Raw genomic sequence first — 21,654 nt, forward strand, 5'->3', positions numbered from 1 at the left:
GGATGCTGCTTTCCTGCAACAATGCTCCATGTAGATGTACTCAATGATGGGGGAGGGCTTTTCCTGTGGTGAACTGAGCTATACCCACTGCTTTTTGTTGGATTTTCCCTTCATAGGCAGAGGGGCAGTTGGCATCTGGAAGGAGCATTTCAAAAAACTCCTGAACTGAATTGTGCAGAGGGGAGAAGGCAGAAGACTGGGGCTGAGAGGGAAAATGAATCAGCCATGATGAAATGGTGGAGCAGACTCGATGGGCCAAATGGCCTAATTCTGCTCCTATATCTTATGGTCTTATATTCTGTGTCGCCCCAGCCTGGCAAGCAGCTGGAAAGGCTGGTGCAGCCAACAGCTGGAAAACAGCAAGGTGTTGAAGGAGTTGGTGTCCCAAATGAAGTAATAAGACATGGCACTGAATTACTTCTGCCTTGAACTCATAACCTTCTCTTGCTCATCTGGGAGCATGCCAGCAGATCTCAGTAATGTTATCATGGCTAGTTCCAGGAAAGGAGATCATTTTAATTGTATCTGTTACGGAGGGGGTTCATGTGCTGTCTATCGCAGGGACGGTCATTACCAGTATTCTCCACCTCCTCTCTCAGTGGTGGGCTCTCTTCTCTCAGGGGCACACTATTTCCAGGAAGCTTTGAGAAGGTCCATAAAGTACCTTCTCTGCCCCCCCGAAAGCCTGTTGTTTTGGCAGAGCTTGGAGTTCCTTCTGGGAATTCTGATGTTTCTGGCGTGTAAACAGTGAGAGCTGTCCATCAGAGCCTCTGTGGTAGGGACATGTGGCGGGGGCCCTGGCAGAAATATTTAAAATGTCGCTGTCTACGGGTGAAGTGCCGGAGGGTTGGAGAGTGGCTCATGTTGTTCCGTTGTTTAAAAAAGGATCGAAAAGTAATCCGGGAAATTATAGGCCGGTGAGTTTAACATCGGTGGTAGGTAAGTTATTGGAGGGAGTACTAAGAGACAGAATCTACAAGCATTTGGATAGATAGGGACTTATTAGGGAGAGTCAACATGGCTTTGTGCGTGGTAGGTCATGTTTGACCAATCTATTGGAGTTTGTCGAGGAGGTTACCAGGAAAGTGGATGAAGGGAAGGCAGTGGATATTGTCTACATGGACTTCAGTAAGGCCTTTGACAAGGTCCCGCATGGGAGGTTAGTTAGGAAAATTCAGTCACTAGGTATACATGGAGAGGTGGTAAATTGGATTAGACATTGGCTCGATGGAAGAAGCCAGAGAGTGGTGGTAGAGAATTGCTTCTCTGAGTGGAGGCCTGTGACTAGTGGTGTGCCACAGGGATCAGTGCTGGGTCCATTGTTATTTGTCATCTATATCAATGATCTGGATGATAATGTGGTAAATTGGATCAGCAAGTTTGCTGATGATACAAAGATTGGAGGTGTAGTAGACAGTGAGGAAGGTTTTCAGAGCCTGCAGAGGGACTTGGACCAGCTGGAAAAATGGGCTGAAAAATGGCAGATGGAGTTTAATACTGACAAGTGTGAGGTATTGCACGTTGGAAGGACAAAGCAATGTAGAACATACAGGGTTAATGGTAAGGCACTGGAACAGAGGGATTTGGGAATACAGATACAAAATTCCCTAAAAGTGTCGTCACAGGTAGATAGGGTCGTAAAGAGAGCTTTTGGTACATTGGCCTTTATTAATCGAAGTATTGAGTATAAGAGCTGGAATGTTATGATGAGGTTGTATAAGGCATTGGTGAGGCCGAATCTGGAGTATTGTGTTCAGTTTTGGTCACCAAATTACAGGAAGGATATAGATAAGGTTGAAAGAGTGCAGCGAAGGTTTACAAGGATGTTGCCGGGACTTGGGAAACTCAGTTACAGAGAAAGGTTGAATAGGTTGGGACTTTATTCCCTGGAGCGTAGAAGAATGAGGGGAGATTTGATAGAGGTATATAAAATTATGATGGGTATAGATAGAGTGACTGCAAGCAGGCTTTTTCCACGGAGGCAAGGGGAGAAAAAAACCAAAGGACATGGGTTAAGGGTGAGGGGGGAAAAGTTTAAAGGGAACATTAGGGGGAGGCTTCTTCACACAGAGAGTGGTGGGAGTATGGAATGAGCTGCCAGACGAGGTGGTAAATGCGGGTTCTTTTTTAGCATTTAAGAATTAATTGGACAGATACATGGATGGGAGGTGTATGGAGGGATATGGTCTGTGTGCAGGTCAGTGGGACTAGGCAGAAAATGGTTCGGCACAGCCAAGAAGGGTCAAAAGGCCTGTTTCTGTGCTGTAGTTTCTATGGTTTCTATGACATTGCTCTGGGAGTTGATTCTGATGTTAATTTGCTTGTGCTGCCAATGAATTCTGCTCATCAGGTAGAACAGTGGATGACAGATCCGCAGGAACTGGAGGAAGCCGTGCCAGTCATTGTCCGTGGCCTTTCTCAGTGCAAGAGGAATTATAGAGAATTCTCAATTTTGGTTTTCTTCACACATTCATTACGACTCCAGAATATGTTGGATGTGCCAAGCATAAACAGTGGAAGGAGCACATAATATGCCAAACACGCCGCCTCACCCCTCTTGTCCGTAGCCCGCTGACCCACCCATGTCACGGTCTGTGGATCCCACACTGGTCTCTTCACCTTCACCAAATCCCACAGACGGTTAGTGAAAGCAAATCATCGTGGGTCTGCAGTGGCTGCCTGAGGAGATGTCTGGTCTTCCATGAAAATCGGGCAAGACAACTCATCTCTTCCACTTGATACAGGTAGCTCGTCTGTGCTTCACAGACGAGCATCAGTGAAAGAAGAGAGACAGGTTAATGACATAGAGCACAGATCTGAACAAGACGTTCTGGGCGTTGAAGATGGTGATAAGCCGAACAATCTTAGCAAGGAAGGGGGAGGTGAGAGATCAGGCAATAGTTGAAGATAATGCACTAAGGGAGATGTGGGAGGAACTTTACAAAGAAGGGTAACAAGGGGTTTTGAAAGGCAGTGAACAGTTTGTGTAATGCAAACTCTTAATATGACTAGGAATTTGATTTGAACAGGTGCCAACATTATTCTGATTGGGAGGATTCGTTAGTAGATTTTCCAGAGTATTATCTTAACTAGCAGACAGACCACGTGAAGATTGTTCATTCTCCATTAACCAACGGGAAGATCATGGACTTCCAGTGACTTTAGAAACCTTCATCTTATTAAGGTGTAACAAAAGCAAGACCAGGAGTTGACATCCTGTGTGAGGCTTGAACAATCCGGGCAAATGAGAAGAAATAGTGTAACTGGTGGATTAAAGACACTTTGGTGTGTGGGCGTGGGTATCCAACTCAAACAGCCAATCATTTATCATGGAGTAATACAGCATGGAGAGAGGCTCTTCAGCTCAATTTGTCCACGACGACCATGTACAGTGTTGTAAACTTTCTCCCCGGAAACAGACCAGAAGTTTCTTGGAAATCAAATGCTTTATAATATAAAGTTTTGCTGAATGATATAACCGGAAAATTAACCAGAGGCAACTCAAGTTAAAAGGTACGCAGTGAGCTGTTAGGACATGGAGTGCATTGCTTACAAACTGGTCGCTAATCACGGTGAGGAGCACAATTGCAAGCTGAAGATAGGAGCAGCAGGGTGGCTTTGAGTGGAATCAGCATGGCTATGTTGGGCTGAAAGGCCTCTTTGTGGGCTATATTGTTCTGCATCATCAGGAGCACGGCTGTAGGGACTGCTGAAGTGAAGGTGCTCTTAAGAGGAGGTTAGGAATACCACAGCTGAACATGAGAATGTAAGGAAATAGGCTTTTGGCGCATTACCCTTCATAAATCAAAGTATTGAGTACAGGAGATGGGATGTTGTGTTGAAATTTTATAAGACATTGGTGAGGCCTAATTTGGAGTATTGTGTGCAGTTTTGGTCATCAACCTACAGGAAAGATACCAATAAGATTGAAAGAGTACAGAGAAAATTTACAAGGATTTTGCTGGGATTTGAGGGTCTGAATTATAGGGAAAGGTTGAATAGATTAGGCCCTTATTTCCTAAAGCATAGGAGAACAAGGGGTGATTTGATAGATGTATACAAAATGATTGGGGGGTATAGATAGGGTAGATGCAAGCAGTTTTTAAAAAACTGAGGTTAGGTGAGAAGAGAGCTAGGGGTCATGGGTTAAAGGTAAAAGGTGAAATGTTTCAGGAGAACGAGGGGAAACTTCTTCACTCAGAGGGTTGTGAGAGTGTGGAACGAACTGCCAGTGGAAGTGGTGGATGTGGGTTTGATTTCAATATTTAAAAGAAGTTTGGATCAGTACATGGATGGGGAGGGGCATGGAGGGCTATGGTCCAGATGCAGGTCGATGGAACTAGGCAGAATAATAGTTTGGCATAGATTAGATGGGCTGAAAGGCCTGTTTCTGTGCTGTAGTACTCTATGACCCTATGACACTCTGACACTTAGCCCTTCAAGCCTGCCCCACCAATATGATCATGGCTGATCTGCCCCAGGCCTCATCTCCACTTCTGTGCCAATTACCCTCAAATCTAAATTTCCTAATCTTCCAAGAATTGATCTACCTCCTCTTTAATTGCCTCCAGTGATCTAGCCTCCATGTCCTCCAGGATACAGAATCTCAAAGATACACCACTCTCAGCAAGAAGATCCCCCCCCCCGACCTGTTTTAAATGAGCACCTGTTCAAGATTTTCCCCCTAGTGAACATAAAACATTACTGCACAGTGCAGACCCTTCTGTCCATGATGTTGTGGCGACCTTTTAAACTAAGATCAATCTAACCCTTCCCTCCTACATAGCCCTCCATTTTCTATTATCGGTGTGAAGACAAAAGCTTTTGCTTTTGGAGCAGCAAGTAATGACTCGAGCAAACAGAATTGGCAATTGTAATGGCTTTAATGGAGAATGGTACAAGGACTTTCCTAATCACTGCAACAACAGAGAAACTCTTACTAACACTCGCAGTTGCTGGGCTAGTTACATGGGCCAACTCTTGTTAACTATGTGCGAAATTTGAACCACAAGCCAAATGACTTCAAAGTGCCCCAATCACGTTAGGATTGTAGCCGGAGATTACTTCGGGCCGAGCCAGTGAGATGAATGCTTGACATGCTCTTATTCCCTTGTGTCCAGCGCTGATGGATGAGTTTGGTTGCAGGTGCCTGCTGTAACGGAGGCAGAGTGCTGATGCTGAGGGAACAACGGGTGGGGGGTGGGGAGGGTGTGGGAGTGCCTGAGTTCGCCTCGGGACAGACTGAATTGGAATTACTGTAGCAACAGAAGAGCCAGCTTAACTATTTTCCCTTTTGTCTCTCTCCTCTCATTCCCTCTTTGTTCCTCCTCTCCACTCCTCAGACATCTCAGGTCTGCACAGCCTGCTGTTAACAGAACCCAAGTGCCCCTATTTACCTTCATCTGTCCTGTTTTATTGATGGAGGAACTGGTCCCTTTCAGCTGGACCTTGTGTGTACTAGTGAGTGCTACAACAACCAACCAGCTGCATTTACAAAGCCCCTTTAAGGTGGTAAAATTACTCCACGTACTTAAGGACACCATTAAATAAAACTACTTCAGAGCAGTGTTAAATAAAACTTGACAGTAGCCCAGTAAATAGTCAAGAGTCCTTTTCCCAGGATGGACATGTCAGAGTTTGGAGAATTGGCTTCTCTCCAGCGGAGCAGAGATTAAATGAGGAGATGTGCAAGAGGCTCAGGTTGGAGGAGCATCTCCACCCTCTGTCCCTCGGAGGTCCCAGGTCCCTTCTACTGCGCTATCCCCAGGCCCAGTCTGTCTTTGCAAGTGAGACTAGCAGTCTTGGGCATGGCAAGTGGGGAATTCCCAGCAGTAGCTGTGGGTGTCCAGCCCTCTGCACTACCAATGTGTAGCAAAAATCACCCTGCATTTACATAGTGCTGTTGACGGGGTAAAATGTCACCAGTTGCTTTACAGACAAATTATAAATAAAAATTGGTTCCTGAGGCCCATTAAAAGATGTTGAATCAGAATCAGGCGTATGTAGTGAAATTTGTTGTCTTGCAGTAACAGTCCCAGCAACCCACCTATTTAACCCTAGCCTAATAACAGGACAATTTTCAATGATCAATTAACCTACCAACTGGTACGTCTTTGGACTGTGGGAGGAAACTGGATCACCCAGAGGAAACCCACACGCTTCACGGGAAGAGTGTACAAACGCCTTACAGGCAGCACCAGAAATGAACTCTGAACTTCGATGCCTTCAGCTGTAATAGCATCACATTAATTGCTACGTTACCACGGCGCCCCAATTTGATACCAGTTTACCCAGGTAACAACATTTACAATCTAAATCGAAAGCGTGGCAAAAGTTAGACCAGAGCCAGGTTGTGAGTTTGAGGCCCCTTCTGAGACTTGGACACAAAATTCCTGACTGGCTCCCTGACACAGTTATGAGAACATGTTGCACTGTCACAGCTACCGTATATGTAAAGATCATGTGCCATTGGTTTGGGAAAGAAGAGGAGAGTTCTCCCTAGTGTACTGATCAGTGGTCATCCCTCAGTCAACACTACTAACTTCCAATGCTGTATGTGGGACCATGCACTAATTCATCACAGGTCTTCCCCGGGTAACAAATACACGACTTACAGACAGCCCGTACATATCAGCAAGTTTGGGAGGCTGGTGGGATGGATTTGCCGGCTGCTGCAGGGCTGCAGGTATCTTCTGCTGGCTGGGAACTTGCTTTGTGGCCACATTTTGGGCTTGCTAACTGTCCAGGTTATACACAGTTCACAGGAGTGGAACCACGTTGCAACAAATATGACAATAACCATACGTGGAAGATAGCTTCAATGACTGCAAGCTGCTTTCTGAGGTTACAATAGGGGCTATGCAAATCGTCCTTTCTGTATGTGCTTATGGGACACGGGAAATACTGTTTCTGGAATTTAACTGATTAATTAAAGAATATCACACTCCTTTCAGTTGACTGCACACGTGTCTCCTGCAGTCCTGCTGCTCATTCTCCACAACGGCCATTTAATGACAGCATGACTACTGGAGCTGTCTTGTGTGTGTAAGCAGGTTTGATTCCACAGGGGAAATGAGTACTTAACTGATTATTGGTGTATTTGTGCATTTCACCTTTGAGCCCAGACTTTGAAGCTCAATTATTTCTGTACAGTAAGTTTCCGGTGTTGGTCAGCTCAGCAGTAATAAAGGAGGAAGAGGACCCACAGCATTGGGCTATGAAACCAGCAGTGAACTTAAACTTCAGAAGTAGTTCAGTGGCTATGAAATGCTTTGGAACATGCTGAGGATGTGTGAATTTTTTTTTTAAAACATGATCAAAGTGTAGAATATAATTAGCACTTGTTTCCTGCCTTTACTCGTACTTATTTGTGTCAAAGTTTTGGAGTTGGCAGAAGTGAAACTCAGTCTTGGTGGTAGAGTCTGAAATGGTGCAGGAATGTTCTACAACAAACTGATAGTACAAAGACTTGAGGACCTGAGTTATAGGGAAAGATTGAATAGGTTAGGACTTTAGTCCTTGGACTGCAGGAGAATGAGGGGAGATCTTATGGAGGTATACAAAATTATGAGTGGTCTAGATAGTGCTTTTTCCCCTGAGGTTGTGTGAGACTAGAACTAGAGGTTATAGATTTAGGGTGAAAGGTGAAATATTTAAGGGGACCATGAGGGGGAACTTCTTCACTCAGAAGGTGGTGCAAATGTGGAACAAGCTGCCAGTGGAAGTGGTAGATGCGGGTTTGATCGCAACAATTAAGAGAAGTTTAGATATGTACATGGATGGGAGGGGTGTGGAGGACTATGGCCTAAGTGCAGGTAGATGGATCTTGGCAGAAGACCAGGATGGCACAGACTAGATGGGCTGAAGGTCCTGTTTCTATGCCATAATACTTAATGACTGAAAGGACTGCAAAGACCGCCAAGAACACTTGGACATTCTGAGACCTGGAAAGCATTGCCATATGTCTTTTTCTGCTCAATCTGTCTTCATTCTTCCCTTTTATTTCTGCAGTGTAATGTTCTATTGTTTCTTCATATTTTCTGACCACAGCTCCAGTAGCACTTGAGAAACTCAGCACTAACTCAGACAAATGTTAATCAGTATTCCATTCAGAGATTGTGGATACGGGTTTGGTTTCAACATTTAAGAGAGATTTGGGTAGGTACATGGATGGGAGGGGTATGGAGGGCTATGGTCTGGGTTCAGGTCGATGGGCAGAAACACAGGTCAGGTCAAAGGCCCTGGTTCTGTGCTGTAGTATGCTATGACTCTAGTAGGGAGGTTATGCTTCAGTTATAGAGGGCATGATGAGGCTACATAGGGAGTATTGTGACCTCAATGTTTAAGGACAGATGTTATTAGTTTGGTAGCAGTTGAGGGAAGGCTGCTATGGTAGATAGGAATGAGAGGTTGATGATACATAAAGGTCAGCTATTAATGATTAATTGATAAAGTGTACTTAGTCTACTCCTGCTAGACTAAGACATGGAATATGCAAGTTGTCTAATGAGACAAGGTTGGACAGGCTAGGCTTGTATCTGCTGGAGTTTTGGGGGACTTGATTGAAACATCCTGAGAAGTTTTGCAAGGTTGGATGTGGAGAGGGTGTTTGCTCTGGTGGGAGAACCTAGAGCTGGGAGGGAGTCAAGACCGATGAGGTAAGTATTTTCTCTCAGAGGATTACGAGCTTCTGGAACTTTCTTTCTCAAATGGTGTCAGAATCAGAGTCTCTGGAAGCTTTGAAAGTAGAGTCAGGTGGGGACATGATATGCAAGTAGATGAAAGATATCACAGCTAGATGGGAGTACGGACTTTAGGATGGCTGCGCCGTGATCTTAGACACTGGAGCAGCCTGTGGCTTCTAATTTACAGTTTGTGTGTAAGTTTCATTTTTTATCATATTCCACACCCAGGTTGTCATGGTAATGAGCAATGGACACAGGCCCACTCCCATGGAGTCTTTTTGGCAGAGATTTTAAACAAAAAGAAAGCTTGCAATTATATAGCATCTTTCACAACTCTTTCTCAATGTCTCCTATTGCTCTACAGCCATTGAAGCTACTTTGGAAATTTAATTACTGTTGTAATGTAGGGAATGTGGAAACCAATTTACACAGAGCAAACCACTCAATGCTTCCCAGTTATGTTTGATTTGAAGTGTAAGTATCTGGGAGGTTACAGGTCAAAGGGTGTTGCAAGAGTGGAACAAACTGCCAGTGGAAGTAGTAGATGCAGATTTATTTGCAATATTTAAAGGAAGTTTGGATAGGTACTGTACAGGGACGGAAGGGGTTTAGAGTGATATGGTCTGGTTGCAGGTAGATGAAACCAGGGTGGCATGGACAGATGGACCAAAGAGCATATTTCCATGCTGTAGTATTCTCCCTTAGATCCACAGAGGAAAAAATCCAACGTTGAAGGAGGCCACTCATCCCATTGCATCTATTCTGGTCATAAAATAACCACCAAGTCTCCTTGGGTAGTACAGTAGTGCAGCGGTTGGGTCAATGCTTTACGGTGCCAGCGATCACTGATTGGAGCTCGATTCCTGCCACTGTCTTTAAGGAGTTTGTACATTCTCCCCGTGACTGTGTGGGTTTCCTCTCGGTGCTCTGGTTTCCTCCCACATTCCAAAAACGTATAGTTAGGGTTAAGGTTATTAAGTTGTGGGCATGCTATGTTGGTGCTGAAAGCATGACAACATTTTCGGGCTGCCCCCAGCGCAACCCTTGGACCATGTTGGTTGTTGACACAAACAACACATTTCTCTGTATGTTTCAATGTACCAGTGATGAACAAAGCTCATCTCTGTTTACTCCCACCTTCCAGCACTGTGTTTATAGCTTTTCAATTCCACATCCAAGTGCTGTTTCAATGTGATAAGGGCGTCCAGCTCAAAGCTAGCATTGTGGGATTTTATTCGTTCATTTCAAGCCCGATGTGGCCATGTCCCAATAGTGCATCTGTGAAAAGTCTCCTCAAACAGTGTAGCACTCCTGCGGACTGTGTCAGAGCAATGACCTGGAGTCCTGTGCTCGAGTCTCTGGAAGGGACCTTGAACCCACAATCCTTCTCACCTTGAGACAAAGGACGGTGCTAACTGAGACACACTTGTCACCCAACCACCTTCAAAAGAGTTTAAATGTGTGTCAAAAATCTTTCTTGTGCTCATCGTGGATAAAGTGTTGATGTCTTGGTTAAAAAATTCTGAAAATTGCCTGGGACTTTTCATTCAAAAGTTGGGGTTTTTTAACTTGACCCAAATCTGGACATTTTCAGGACTGTTCTGCAGATCAGGTCAGGTGCTTGAATATAGAAGGGGAAGAGTTAACTTCTCTTGCGCAGTGGCACAGGCAGTGGAGATGTTACTTCACCGAGGCCAGAATCATGGGTTCAATCCTGACCCCAGGTGCTATCTTGGTGTAGTTTGCATGTTCTCCCTGTGTGCTTCTTCCAGGTGTACCCGTTTCCTCTCATGTTCCAAAGATGTGTTAGTTGGTAGTTTAAATGGGCATTGTAAATTGCTTCTGTGTGTAATAGAATCTGTGGGGAGTTAATGAGAATTTAAACAGTATAAAAATGGGACAAACAGAGGTAGATAGATACTTTATTGATCCCAAAGGAAATTACAGTGTCACAGTAGCATTATAAGTGCACAGATATACAAGTATTAGAAGAGGAGTAAGAAAGAATTTTTTAAAAAGTTACCTTAAAAATAAGATGTACAACATTTACAAATCAAAGATTACAAGATCATTTCCCTGGCTATAGGTTGACTCATTATAGAGCCTGATGGCCGAGGGTAAGAATGCCCTCATATAGCACTCTTTAGAGCAGCACAGTTGTCTTAGTCTATTACTGAACATGCTCCTCTGTTCAGCCAAGGTGGCATGCAGAGGGTGAGAAACTGTCCAGAATTGCCAGGATTTTCCTTAGGATCCTTTGTTCTACCACAGCCTCCAGTGTGTCCAGCTTAACTCCTATAACAGAGTCAGCCTTTCTGATCAGTTTATCGAACCTTTTGGCATCACCCGTGTTGATGCCATTGCCCCAGCACACCACCGCATAGAAGATCATACTGGAAACAACAGACTGGTAGAACATGTGAAGGAGAGGCCTGCATACTCCAAAGGACCTCAGTCTCCTCAGGAAGTAGAGGTGACTCTGGCCCTTCTTGTACACAGCCTCTGTGTTGGTGTTCCACTCAAGTCTGTTGTCCAGGTGCATCCCCAGGTACTTGTAGGTCCTCACCACATTAGTGTAAATGGGTGGTTGATGGTCAGCATGGTTGTGTTGGGCTGAAGGGCCTGTTTCCGTGCTGTTTCTGCTTCTGAATCTATGACAGCAAGTGGTAATAAATCAACAAGACAAAATCAGAGGGGGATAGACGGTGCCAGTAAACATCAAGAGAGATTGAAGGAAGATACGTTGGAGCAATGATCAGGGTGTGATACCCTCCTGTCTCTGTGCTGGGCCTTGTTTTGCAATGATCATTTCCGTTCTTGCACAACCCATCAATGCTAAATCTAAGAACCAAAGTGTGTATTTTTGTTGTGGAGCACCTTTCAGATCCCTAACAGCCAGTTGAAAGCTGCAGTAAGTGTAAGCGAACAGAGGTGGGACAAATGGCTAGCTGGACACTGGTACTGAAGCTCATGGTAATAACATTGGCCGGGATCAGTAAGAAAAAACTCATCTTCTCTCGTTCAAAATGAACTATGTGCGCTGGGGAGGCCATTGGAAAGTTGACACGTTCAGCTATAAGGAGAGGCTGGACAAGCTTACGTTGTTTTCTCTGGAGTGTCAGAGGCTGAGGGGTGACCAGTTATCAAATGATGAGAGGCATCATAGATAGAGTTTTCTTTCCCAGGGTAGAAATGTCATCCTCCCCTCCCCTGCCTTCTGGCCCTTTCCCCCTTCCGTTCCTGTCCTGATGAAGGGTCTCAGCCTGAAACGTCGACTGTTTATTCATTTCAATAGATGCTGGCTGACCTGCTGAGTTCCTCCAGCATTTGGAAATCTCAAGTACCACAGGGAATATGTTCAAAGTGGAAGAGGGAAATATTAAAAGAGATTAACATGGCAATATATATTTTAGGTGTCCAGAACATGGTGCAAGAGGAGTTGGTGGAAGCAGCTACAAAAGCAACACTTAAGCGGCATTTTGACAGGCTTGGTTGGAAGAATATAGACCATGTGCAAGCAGATGAGCGATTTAACTTGCTATCATGGCAGGGACAGACATTATGGGCCAAAGGACCTGTGTCTGTGCTGTGCTCTTCCATGTTCTGGTGTTGTAGCTCTGAAGGGAGAAAACTGACCCGTGGGCTCAAGTCTTGGACATGGAATCAAATGCAGGATCCTCTGAGTCCGCCTGGTTGATCCAGAGCTGTCACCCTGTGTGATGAGAGTTAAATTAGCTAATCTCACTCTGTTATATGCCAGCTTTCAAAGTCACTTTTTTTCCAATATGTTGACTCAGTTCCTTACGTGTGAGTCCAAAGATTGCTGTGAGGCTGAATGGGCAGAGCAAGCGAGGTCTTTATCATTTGCCTGCATTCACTTTGAGCCGACTCTGGAAGTGGGCGATAGGTGTTCTTCAATCCCAGCTAAGCATCGGCCCACTTAATCCGTGCTGAGCTGTTATTCTGCCTGGTGTCTTCGACCCCCCCCCCCACCCCCGTACCCGTTCCATGTACTTACTCAAACTTCTCTTAAATATTGCAATCAAACCTACATCTGCGGGCAGCTTGTTCTGTGCTCTCGCCTGATTGAAGTTGTTCACCCTCAGGTTCTCTTTAAATATTTCACCTTCCACCCTTAACCCACGACCTCAAGTTCTAGTCTCACCCAACCACAGTGGAAAAAGCCGGCTTGCATTTACCCTATCTATTCCCCTCATAATTTTGTATACCTCTATCAAATATCCCCTCATTCTCTTCTGCTCCAGGGAGTAAAGTCCTGACCTATTTAATCTTTCCCTATAACTCAGGTCCTCAAATCCTAACAACATCCTTGTAAATTTTCTCTGTACTCTTCAATCTTATTGAAATCTTTCCTATAGATAAGTGATGTCTTTCGAGTTCCTCCATTGGTTCAGTCTTCTGCTTTGGAATTCCTTCCTTGAACCCCTCCACCTCTCCGCCCTCCTTCAGGGCTTCCTTCAAACCCAGCCACTGTTCTAACATCTCCTTGAGCGTCAGGTTTCTCGGGTTGCCCTCCTTCAAAGCATCTAGGAATGCTCCTGGCATTGTTAGTAGTGCAACGTGAACAGGGGTTGTTGTTACCGGATATTTTGTGCTGGTTATGACGGAGGGGTTGATGTGAACTGATGGCTCTGTCACTTCTTTCCACAGAGACTGCTCACTGGCTGCAATCTCAACACAGGGACCATGACCACTTCTCAGCCGTCCACACTGGGGGAGCTGCAACTGTACCGGGTCCTGCAGCGGGCGAATCTTCTTCTGTACTATGATGCCTTCATCCAGCAGGGAGGGGATGACGTTCAGCAGCTGTGTGACGCGGCGGAGGAGGAATTTCTGGAGATCATGGCCTTGGTGGGCATGTCCAGCAAGCCACTGCACGTCCGACGCCTACAGAAGGCCTTGCAGGAGTGGATCACAAACCCCTCGGCCTTCAACCAGCCCCTCACCAAGCTGCCGGCGAGCAGCATTCCCATTGCCAAGATGTCAGACCTGAACTCGGCCAGCTCCAACTCTGCTGGCACCCAACAGGAGCACCCATCAAGACTGACACAGAACCTGGCCGGCCCGCCGGAGATAGGCAACAACCATGCATCGCCGCGGCGGACCGAGACCTCGTCACAGACGGAGCCGGTGGCCTCAGTTCAGCATCTGCCCACCATCTCCAACGTCATCACAGTGGCCAAAGAGGAACCTCATTCTCCACCCAAGGATGGCCCGTCTCTGCCCCTCACCCAGGACGTCATCCAGATCATCGCCGCCTGTGCCGAGCGTCTCATCCAGACCGTGCCCAGGATGGAGCCCAAGGAGCTGGAGTGCATCTTCATCAGCAACAAGAAAATGGCCAAGACCCTCGGCCACATTTTCGAGATGAGTGACCAGGAGCCCCAGAAGGAAGAGGAGATCCGCAAGTTCAGCGCCATCTACGGGAGGTTCGACTCCAAACGGAAAGATGGGAAGAATCTCACGTTGCATGAGGTATAGTCACCCTAGAGTCACAGAACACTACAGCTCAGAAACAGACCCTTCAGCCCATCTAGTCCATGTCATTTGCCTGCACCGGGACCATAGCCCTCTATACGCCTCCCATCCATGTACCTATCCAAACTTCTCTTAAATCTCGCCATTGAACCCACATCCACAGCCTTTTCTGGCAGCTCGTTCTGCACTCACACCAGCCTCTGAGTGAAGAAGTTCCCCCTGTTTCCCCTTAAATGTTTCATCTTTCACACTAAACCTATGACCTCTAGTTCTAGTCTCACCCGACCTCAGTGGAAAAAGCCTGATTGCGTTTACCTTATCTATACCACTGATAATTTTGTATATCTCTATCAAATCTCCCCTCATTCTTCTACGCTCCAGGGGATAAAGTCCTAACCTATTTAACCTTTCTCTGAAACTCAGATCCTCATGTCCCGGCAGCATCCTTGTAAATGTTCTCTGCATTCTTTCAATGCTATTCATGTCTTTCCTGTAGGTAGGTGACCAGGACTGCACACTATACTCCAAATTCAGCCTCACCACTGTCTTATACAATTTCAACATAACATCCCAACTCCTGTAGTCAGTACTTTGATCTATGAAGCTGACCTCAGCCATAAATATACCCAGTGACTTGGCCTCCACAACCCCCTGTGGCAACGAATTCCACAGACTCAGTACCCTCTGGCTGAAGAAATTCCTCCTCATCTTCGTTTTAAAAGGATGTCCTTTTATTCTGAGACTGTGCCCTGGGATCCTCGCCTCTCCTGTTGATGGAAACGTCCTCTCCATATCCACTTTCAGCATCCAGAAGGTTTCACTGAGATCCTTCTGAGCTCCACTGATCACTCCTTGTATGTTAATCCTTTCATCCCTGTGGTGATCCTTGTGAATCACCTCTGGACCCTCTCCAGGGCTAGAAAATCCTTCTTTAGATAGGTAGCCCAGAATTGCCAACAATATTCCAATCAACTGCTGAAATTCAGTACCCATTGGGCACCGTTGACCAAAGACAAACTTCTCTCCTAATTGCAACATATTGTCATCCTAATTTTAAAATCCCACTATGGCTCAACCACCCCTGCCTCCCATCTCATCCCTGTAACTTCCTCCAGTCAGATGAGATTTCTACTTGTCCAATTTTTACCTCCTACATGGCCCAGTTTCCTTTGCTTTTTCTTACTGTTATACAGTCATAGCAAGAAACAGCACGGAAACAGGCTTTTCAGTCCAAAACATCTATGCTGTTCATGAACTATCCATTTACACTAATTCTCTGTTTGTCCCATTAAAAAAAAATTCTCCTTGACTCCCCACAAATTCTATTACACGCTAGAAGCAATTTACAATGGCCAATTAAACTACCAACCCACACACCTTTGTGTCTGTGCCAAAGGTCAGAAGCTTGGTATTCCCTCCCTTAAACCTCTCCTCCAACGTGTCATTTTGGAAGCTGGCCTCTTAGTGCACCAAGATATTGAGTGTCATACGTTCTCCATTATCACATTTTGTCTGGTAAATGCTATGCTGTTTTGGGTCACTTTGCGATGCACAGGGAATATATGAAGTGACTGCTGTGAACTGGGGAGACAGAACATGCCAGGAATACTCAGCAGGTTAGGCAGCATCTGTGGAGAGATACAGAGAGTTAATGTTTCAAAGTGATAATCTTTCCATTGGAGCTGCCTACCGATTTCACACCTTTTCTATTAATATTTAGGATTCACAGGATCTGCAGTTTTTGCATTTGGACAATTTAGGTTATTACATTCTACACCTACTGTAGGATTTTAAAATGCATTATACACTCAATAGTATAAGTCAAAGCTGGTAGATGTGGGGGTTCTTCATATCCCTGGATTAAGATACTTTGGGAGCACTATACAGAGTTATGGTCCCCATGTACATAGAACATAGAATAGTACAGCACAGTTCAGGATGTTGTGCTGACTCCTTAACCTACTCCAAGTTCAATCTAACCGTTCTCTCCCCCATAGCCCTACATTTTTCTTTCATCCATCTACCTAAAGTCTATTAAATATCCCTAATGTATCTGCCTCTCCTACCACTCCTGGCATCACATTCCACACACCCACCACTCTGTGTAAAAAAAAAACCTGCCTCTGACATTCACCCTATACTTTCCTCCAAACGTCCAAACAAGTTATGCCCCCGTGTATTAGTCATTTCCACCTGGGAGAAAATCCAGCTGTCCCCTCAATCTATACCTCTTATCATCTTCAACACCTCTGTTAAGTCATCTCTCATCCTTCTTCACTCCAAAGAGAAAAGCCCTAGCTCACTAAACCTGTCCTCATAAAACATGCTCTCTAATCTGGACAGCATCCTGGTAAATCTCCTCTGCACCCTTTCTAAAGCTTCCACATCCTTCCCACAGCGTATCATGCTCTCTTTGGACTGTGACCCTCCCTTTCTTTCCAGTGCACACAGACCCTTCATCTGCATCACCATTTGCAGCAGGAAAGAAAGTGCTAGACCCATCACAACCTTGGGAAGTCCCAACGCATGGTGGAGCACAAACACTCATTGAAGTTCAGACACTGCTCTGTTGCAGGGAATGCACCATAAAGTTTGCACTCTGCAAGCTCCCACACACACAAGTGAGATAAATGACTGGATTATCACTGGGCCTTCCCACATGCTGCGAGGAGACGTGCTTTTCCACTGGCAAGTTTGAGTTTGCTGCTTCACAAAACTCACTGAAATGGCTCACGGCACCACTGTAGTGCTGGTGTAAATGGTCTGCTGTTTCGATCTGAGTGTGTATGAGGACATGAGTGTGTGTTTGAGCGCATGGTGAGTGTCAGTGACTGCACATGTGATTGCACTTGCATACACAGGGTTAACACTGCAGCAGTTTAAGGCAATTCTTGAGGGGAGAACAGAAATTTATTTCACTTAAAAAGAAATAATTTTTCAGTGATTATAATTTCTGTGTCACCGCCTCCTTCCCTATCTCCAGTGGGGCCAAGCTGCATACAAAGGTAGGTGGCACAATTAGTCAGTCCTGGTGAACTGGGTTGGTCCTGACCTCTGGTATTGCCTGTGTGGAGTCTGCATGCCCTCCCTATGAATGGATGGGTTTTCTCCGAATGCTCCGCTTCCCTCCCATGTCTCAAAGGCATGTAGGTAGATTAATTGGCTGCTATAAATTGTCCCTAGTGTAGAGGTGAGTGGTAGTAATCTGGGGAATTTGAGTTAAAAGGATCCAGAGGTCTCAGGGCAATTTCCTTTCCATGGTTCATGCTGCTATCTTCTGGGCTAGGCTTCTGGTAATTCTCCAAGACTCAGGCCTGTGATGAAGTGACACATTCCCCTTTCTGTCCTTTATCTCCAGCTTCTCTTTTCCCTACAACCCTGAAAAAAAGGCCCCCTTTCTTGAAAATTATGTTTTCCTTACTTCACCCAAGTGATCATTATGAATTGAGAGGGAGAATATTTGCAGACTCTTCAGTCATGAGGGCAGGTCTCTCTATCACTGGTTGGTAGGGATCACTGGGAAGAAGTTGGGATATCGGTTGAGTTTTTGACCCCAGTGGTATCTGAGGCAGCAGAAAGCAACCATTTTGATTCACACAGCTGACAGCTGTGACGCATTCACACCCTGATTCTACAGACTCACACTCAAGGACTCTTTATAACTCATGTTCTTGGTGTAATTTTTAGTTGCACTGTTTGTCTTCTTGCGTACATTGGTGTTTGTCAGTCTTTCTCTGTTTATGTATGGCTTTTTGTAAAATTCTATTGTATTTGTTTTTTTGGCTGTAAATGCTTACAAGAAAATAAACTTAATTTGAAAGTTGAGTCCTATCCAGGCTCTGGGGTGGAGGAGCTGATTCTCTCTACTAACGTCAGGGTACGTTCCCTCCTGTCTGTGGGCTCAGACTTCTAAAGATAACCATTTGCTATTGTCCACTGTCACCTTTCCCTGATCAATTAGATTTTGAATGTTAATGATCATTTTTCAATCATTTTGTTTTGGGTGACACAGAATAGAGTTGTTCATCATAGAAACAGGTCTTTCAGTCTATGCTGACCCTTGTACCTATCTATGCTATAGGGAACAGAAACAAGCCATCTGATCCAATCAGAACATGCCAGCATTGGTACTCCACACATCAGTCCTCATTCAGATACATCAGAGTGACCATCCACCCACTTCTCCCTCAACTAGTTGTCCTTGGTGTCTTTATAGATATAAACACATCATCTCATCTTCCCCACATAGGACTCTGACATGTCTATCCACAGCCTCCTCTACTGCCAATTTGAAGCTAGACACAGATTAAAGGAACAACACATCATATTTGGTCTTGGTATTCTCCAACCTGACAGCACCAACATTGTTTTCTCTAATTTCTGGCAACCAGTCCCCACTGTTCCCCCTCCCCCTTTATTTTTCTTTATCCTTCTAGCCCCATTCCTCTTCTCGCTTTGGTTCCCCACCTCCTCCTTCCCTTTTTTCCATGGTCCAATATCCTGTCCTATCAGATTCCATCTTTTTCAGCTCTTTGTCTCTGCCACCTCCCATTATTCCCAGCCCCCCCACCTGTCACCCACTACCTCATGCTCCTCCCTCTCCCCCAACACTTATTCTAGCTTCTGCATTCTTCCTTTCTAATCCTGATGAAGGGTCTCGGCTGAAAACATTCGATTGTTCATTTCCCTCTATAGATGCCACCTGACCTGCTAAGACCCTTTCTGCTACACGAGTAAAGTAGTTTCTTGTGAATGTTGTGTTGGATTTCTTGGTGACCGTCTTTTCATGGTGTCCTCCAGTTACGGTCTTTTCCCACAAGTGGAAACATTTGCTCTGTATTAATATCTTGCATAATTTTAAAGACCAGTCTTACATTATCTTTGACCTTGACTTTACAGTAGCTTGGTGGTTCCAGAACTCTAGGGCCAAGCTATCTTTACCAAAGGCCTTGATGAGCTAGTGTTAGGGAGTTACTTTGGTTTGCCAACCTTCTCTTAGTGGTAGTCTAATAGATTTCCCAATCCCCAAGCTGAGTTGGAGGGAAATTTGGAGCCACCAGGGTTCATCAGCATTACAAGGTGACCATAAAACCAAAAGACATAGGAGTATAATTAGGCCATTTGGCCCATTGAGTCTGCTGCAACATACGATCATGTCTGATTTATTATCCCTCTCAATCCCATTCTCATGCCTTGTCCCCATAACCCTTGACGTCCTGACTAATCAAGAACCTATCAACCTCCTTTTTAAATACACCCAACCACTTGGCCTTTACAGCTGTCTTTCCACAGAATTAGCATCTTCTGGCTAAAGAAGTTCCTTCTCATCTCTATTCTAAAGGGACGTCCTTCTACCCTGAGGCCGTGCTGTCTGGTCCTAGACTCTCCCTCTACTGGAAACATCCTCTTCACGTCCACTAGATCTCAGCCTTTCAATATTCAATAGGTTTCTTTTAAACTCCAGTAAATACAGAGCTATCATATGTTCCTCATACATGAACCCTCTCATTCCTAAGATCATTTTTGTAAGCTTCCTCTGGTCTGAAAAAGGATCTAGTGTTTTCCCGGTGTGTCTGACAAATAAACTTTTCTCGGGCTTCCAGCCGGGTACAGATATTGATTTTAATCGATGTTTCGATGACAAACTCTGCCATCTTCATGAGGGATGATGCCTGGGCATGTCTAGTCTGGTGGTATTTATATCCCCATAGTCCATCCTTCCTGACTGCTTAGTCCTCATGCAATAAGACTTCCGCTATCCCACTTTGTTTACAATCTGTCTTCCCTATATTTCCATGGTTTCTGGAAGGATCGCCAGGATCCTGAAGAAATACCGGGTTAATACTATCCACAAGCCCATAAGAAAGCTCAAATCACAGGTTACATGGGTCAACGATGGCCTGGGATTCAGGACAGCTAGCGTTTACAGGATTCCCTGTAAACGCTAGCTGTATATATCAGCCATATGGGATGCACATTGGAAATCGGCATCAAGGAGCATAGGGGGTGTATCTGTTTGGGTTACCTGGAGAAATCAGCGGTAGTAGAACATTGCAATCGCAATGGCCATAGGATTGACTTCAGCACAAAACTACTGTGTTGCACCAGTGGCTTTTGGGACTGCCTGGTGAAGGAAGCCATTGAAATAAAACTAGAGGAAACGAATTTTAACTAAGGCAAAGATCTCATTCTAAGAAAGAACTGGAATTTGATTGAATTTGGTGGGACAGCAGAAACCTGATTGGATGAAGCCTAACCAATCAGGAGGGACAGACACAGGGTTTTAAATACCACCGGACAAGACATGCCTGTTAAAATTGATACCTGCACCTGGCTGGAAGCCCGAGAAGAGCTTATTCCTCTCGTCTCTCTCCATTCTGTTCAATGCCTGCCATTTGACAGAACCATAAGATAATGCGTGAACTTCACACCGAATTGGAATATTGTGCTCCATCGCTCTCCAACTTGATCACCAGGACAGGTTGGGGGCTTGGGGGTGGGAGCGAATCATCTGCCCTTCTCTGTGACTCAGTGCGATGCTTTCTCATCTCTGAATCTAAAGGTCGTGGGTTCATGTCCCTCTCCAGAGAATTGATAGACATGTTGACTGTAGTCCCACAGGAGTGCTGCAGTGCGGAGATATCATCTTCCTGATGCTGGACGCCGTCTCATCTGTCCGGGTATTACGTGGCCACATTTCAAAGTGCTGGTGAGCTCTCCCAGGTTTCCTAGCTGAGGGACTGAGTTCTGAGATACCAACCATCCCTATAGGATTTCATTTTATCAAGCAGCTGTTAGCCTTGTAAAGATTCAAGATTTAAGATTGTTTAATGTCATTTCCAGTACACAAGTGTAAAGAAGAACAAAATAATTGTTGCTCCAGATCTGATGCAGCAAAAAAAACACAATAAGATAAAGAACACAACAATTATAAAAAACACAATAAATATAACTTGATTGTATGTAGGTAAAGTGACGCTAGGCACAGGAGCGTCAGTACATAAGATGACTGACAGGAAGTGATAAAGGAGTGATGGTGGTGGGTCAGTGGGTAGAGGTATTGAAATGTGTTCTGATATCAGCCTCTGAGAGGCCTCTCTGTAGCAGGTGCAGGTGTAGTTTTATTCTCCCTTTCAAACCCTGCACAAAAGGCATTGAGCTCATCTGGGAGTGAAGCATCACTCCCATTCACGATGTTAGATTTTGCTTTGTAGGAAGTAATGACCTGCAAACCGCGCCAGAGTTGGCGTGCATCTGACTCTGTCTCTGACTTCAATCAGAATTGTTTATTCACTCTTAAATTAGCCTTCCGTAGGTTGTACCTGGACTTCTTGTATAGTTCTGGATCACCAGTCTTGACTGCCACAGATCTAGCCCTCAGTAGACTATGAATGGCCTGGTTCGTCCATGCATCCATAGCTTTTGGTTTGGGTATGTCCGGTATGTTCTGGAAGGCACACACTTATCCACA

At 45.0% G+C, this 21,654-nt stretch overlaps 1 protein-coding gene across 2 annotated transcripts in view; it reads left to right on the forward strand.

Moving 5' to 3' along the window:
* Window positions 1-21,654, forward strand: part of LOC134340310 (NGFI-A-binding protein 1-like) — a 62,427-nt gene that overhangs the window by 12,562 nt on the left and 28,211 nt on the right. For both annotated transcript variants that reach the window (XM_063037388.1, XM_063037389.1), the window contains exon 2: window positions 13,356-14,180. In XM_063037388.1, the coding sequence (XP_062893458.1) occupies window positions 13,392-14,180 (789 nt within the window). In that variant the 5' untranslated portion in view covers window positions 13,356-13,391. The remainder of the gene's footprint in view (window positions 1-13,355; window positions 14,181-21,654) is intronic.

This window comes from Mobula hypostoma, chromosome X1 (assembly GCF_963921235.1).
Source record: "Mobula hypostoma chromosome X1, sMobHyp1.1, whole genome shotgun sequence".
In the NCBI taxonomy this organism is placed as follows: Eukaryota; Metazoa; Chordata; class Chondrichthyes; order Myliobatiformes; family Myliobatidae; genus Mobula; species Mobula hypostoma.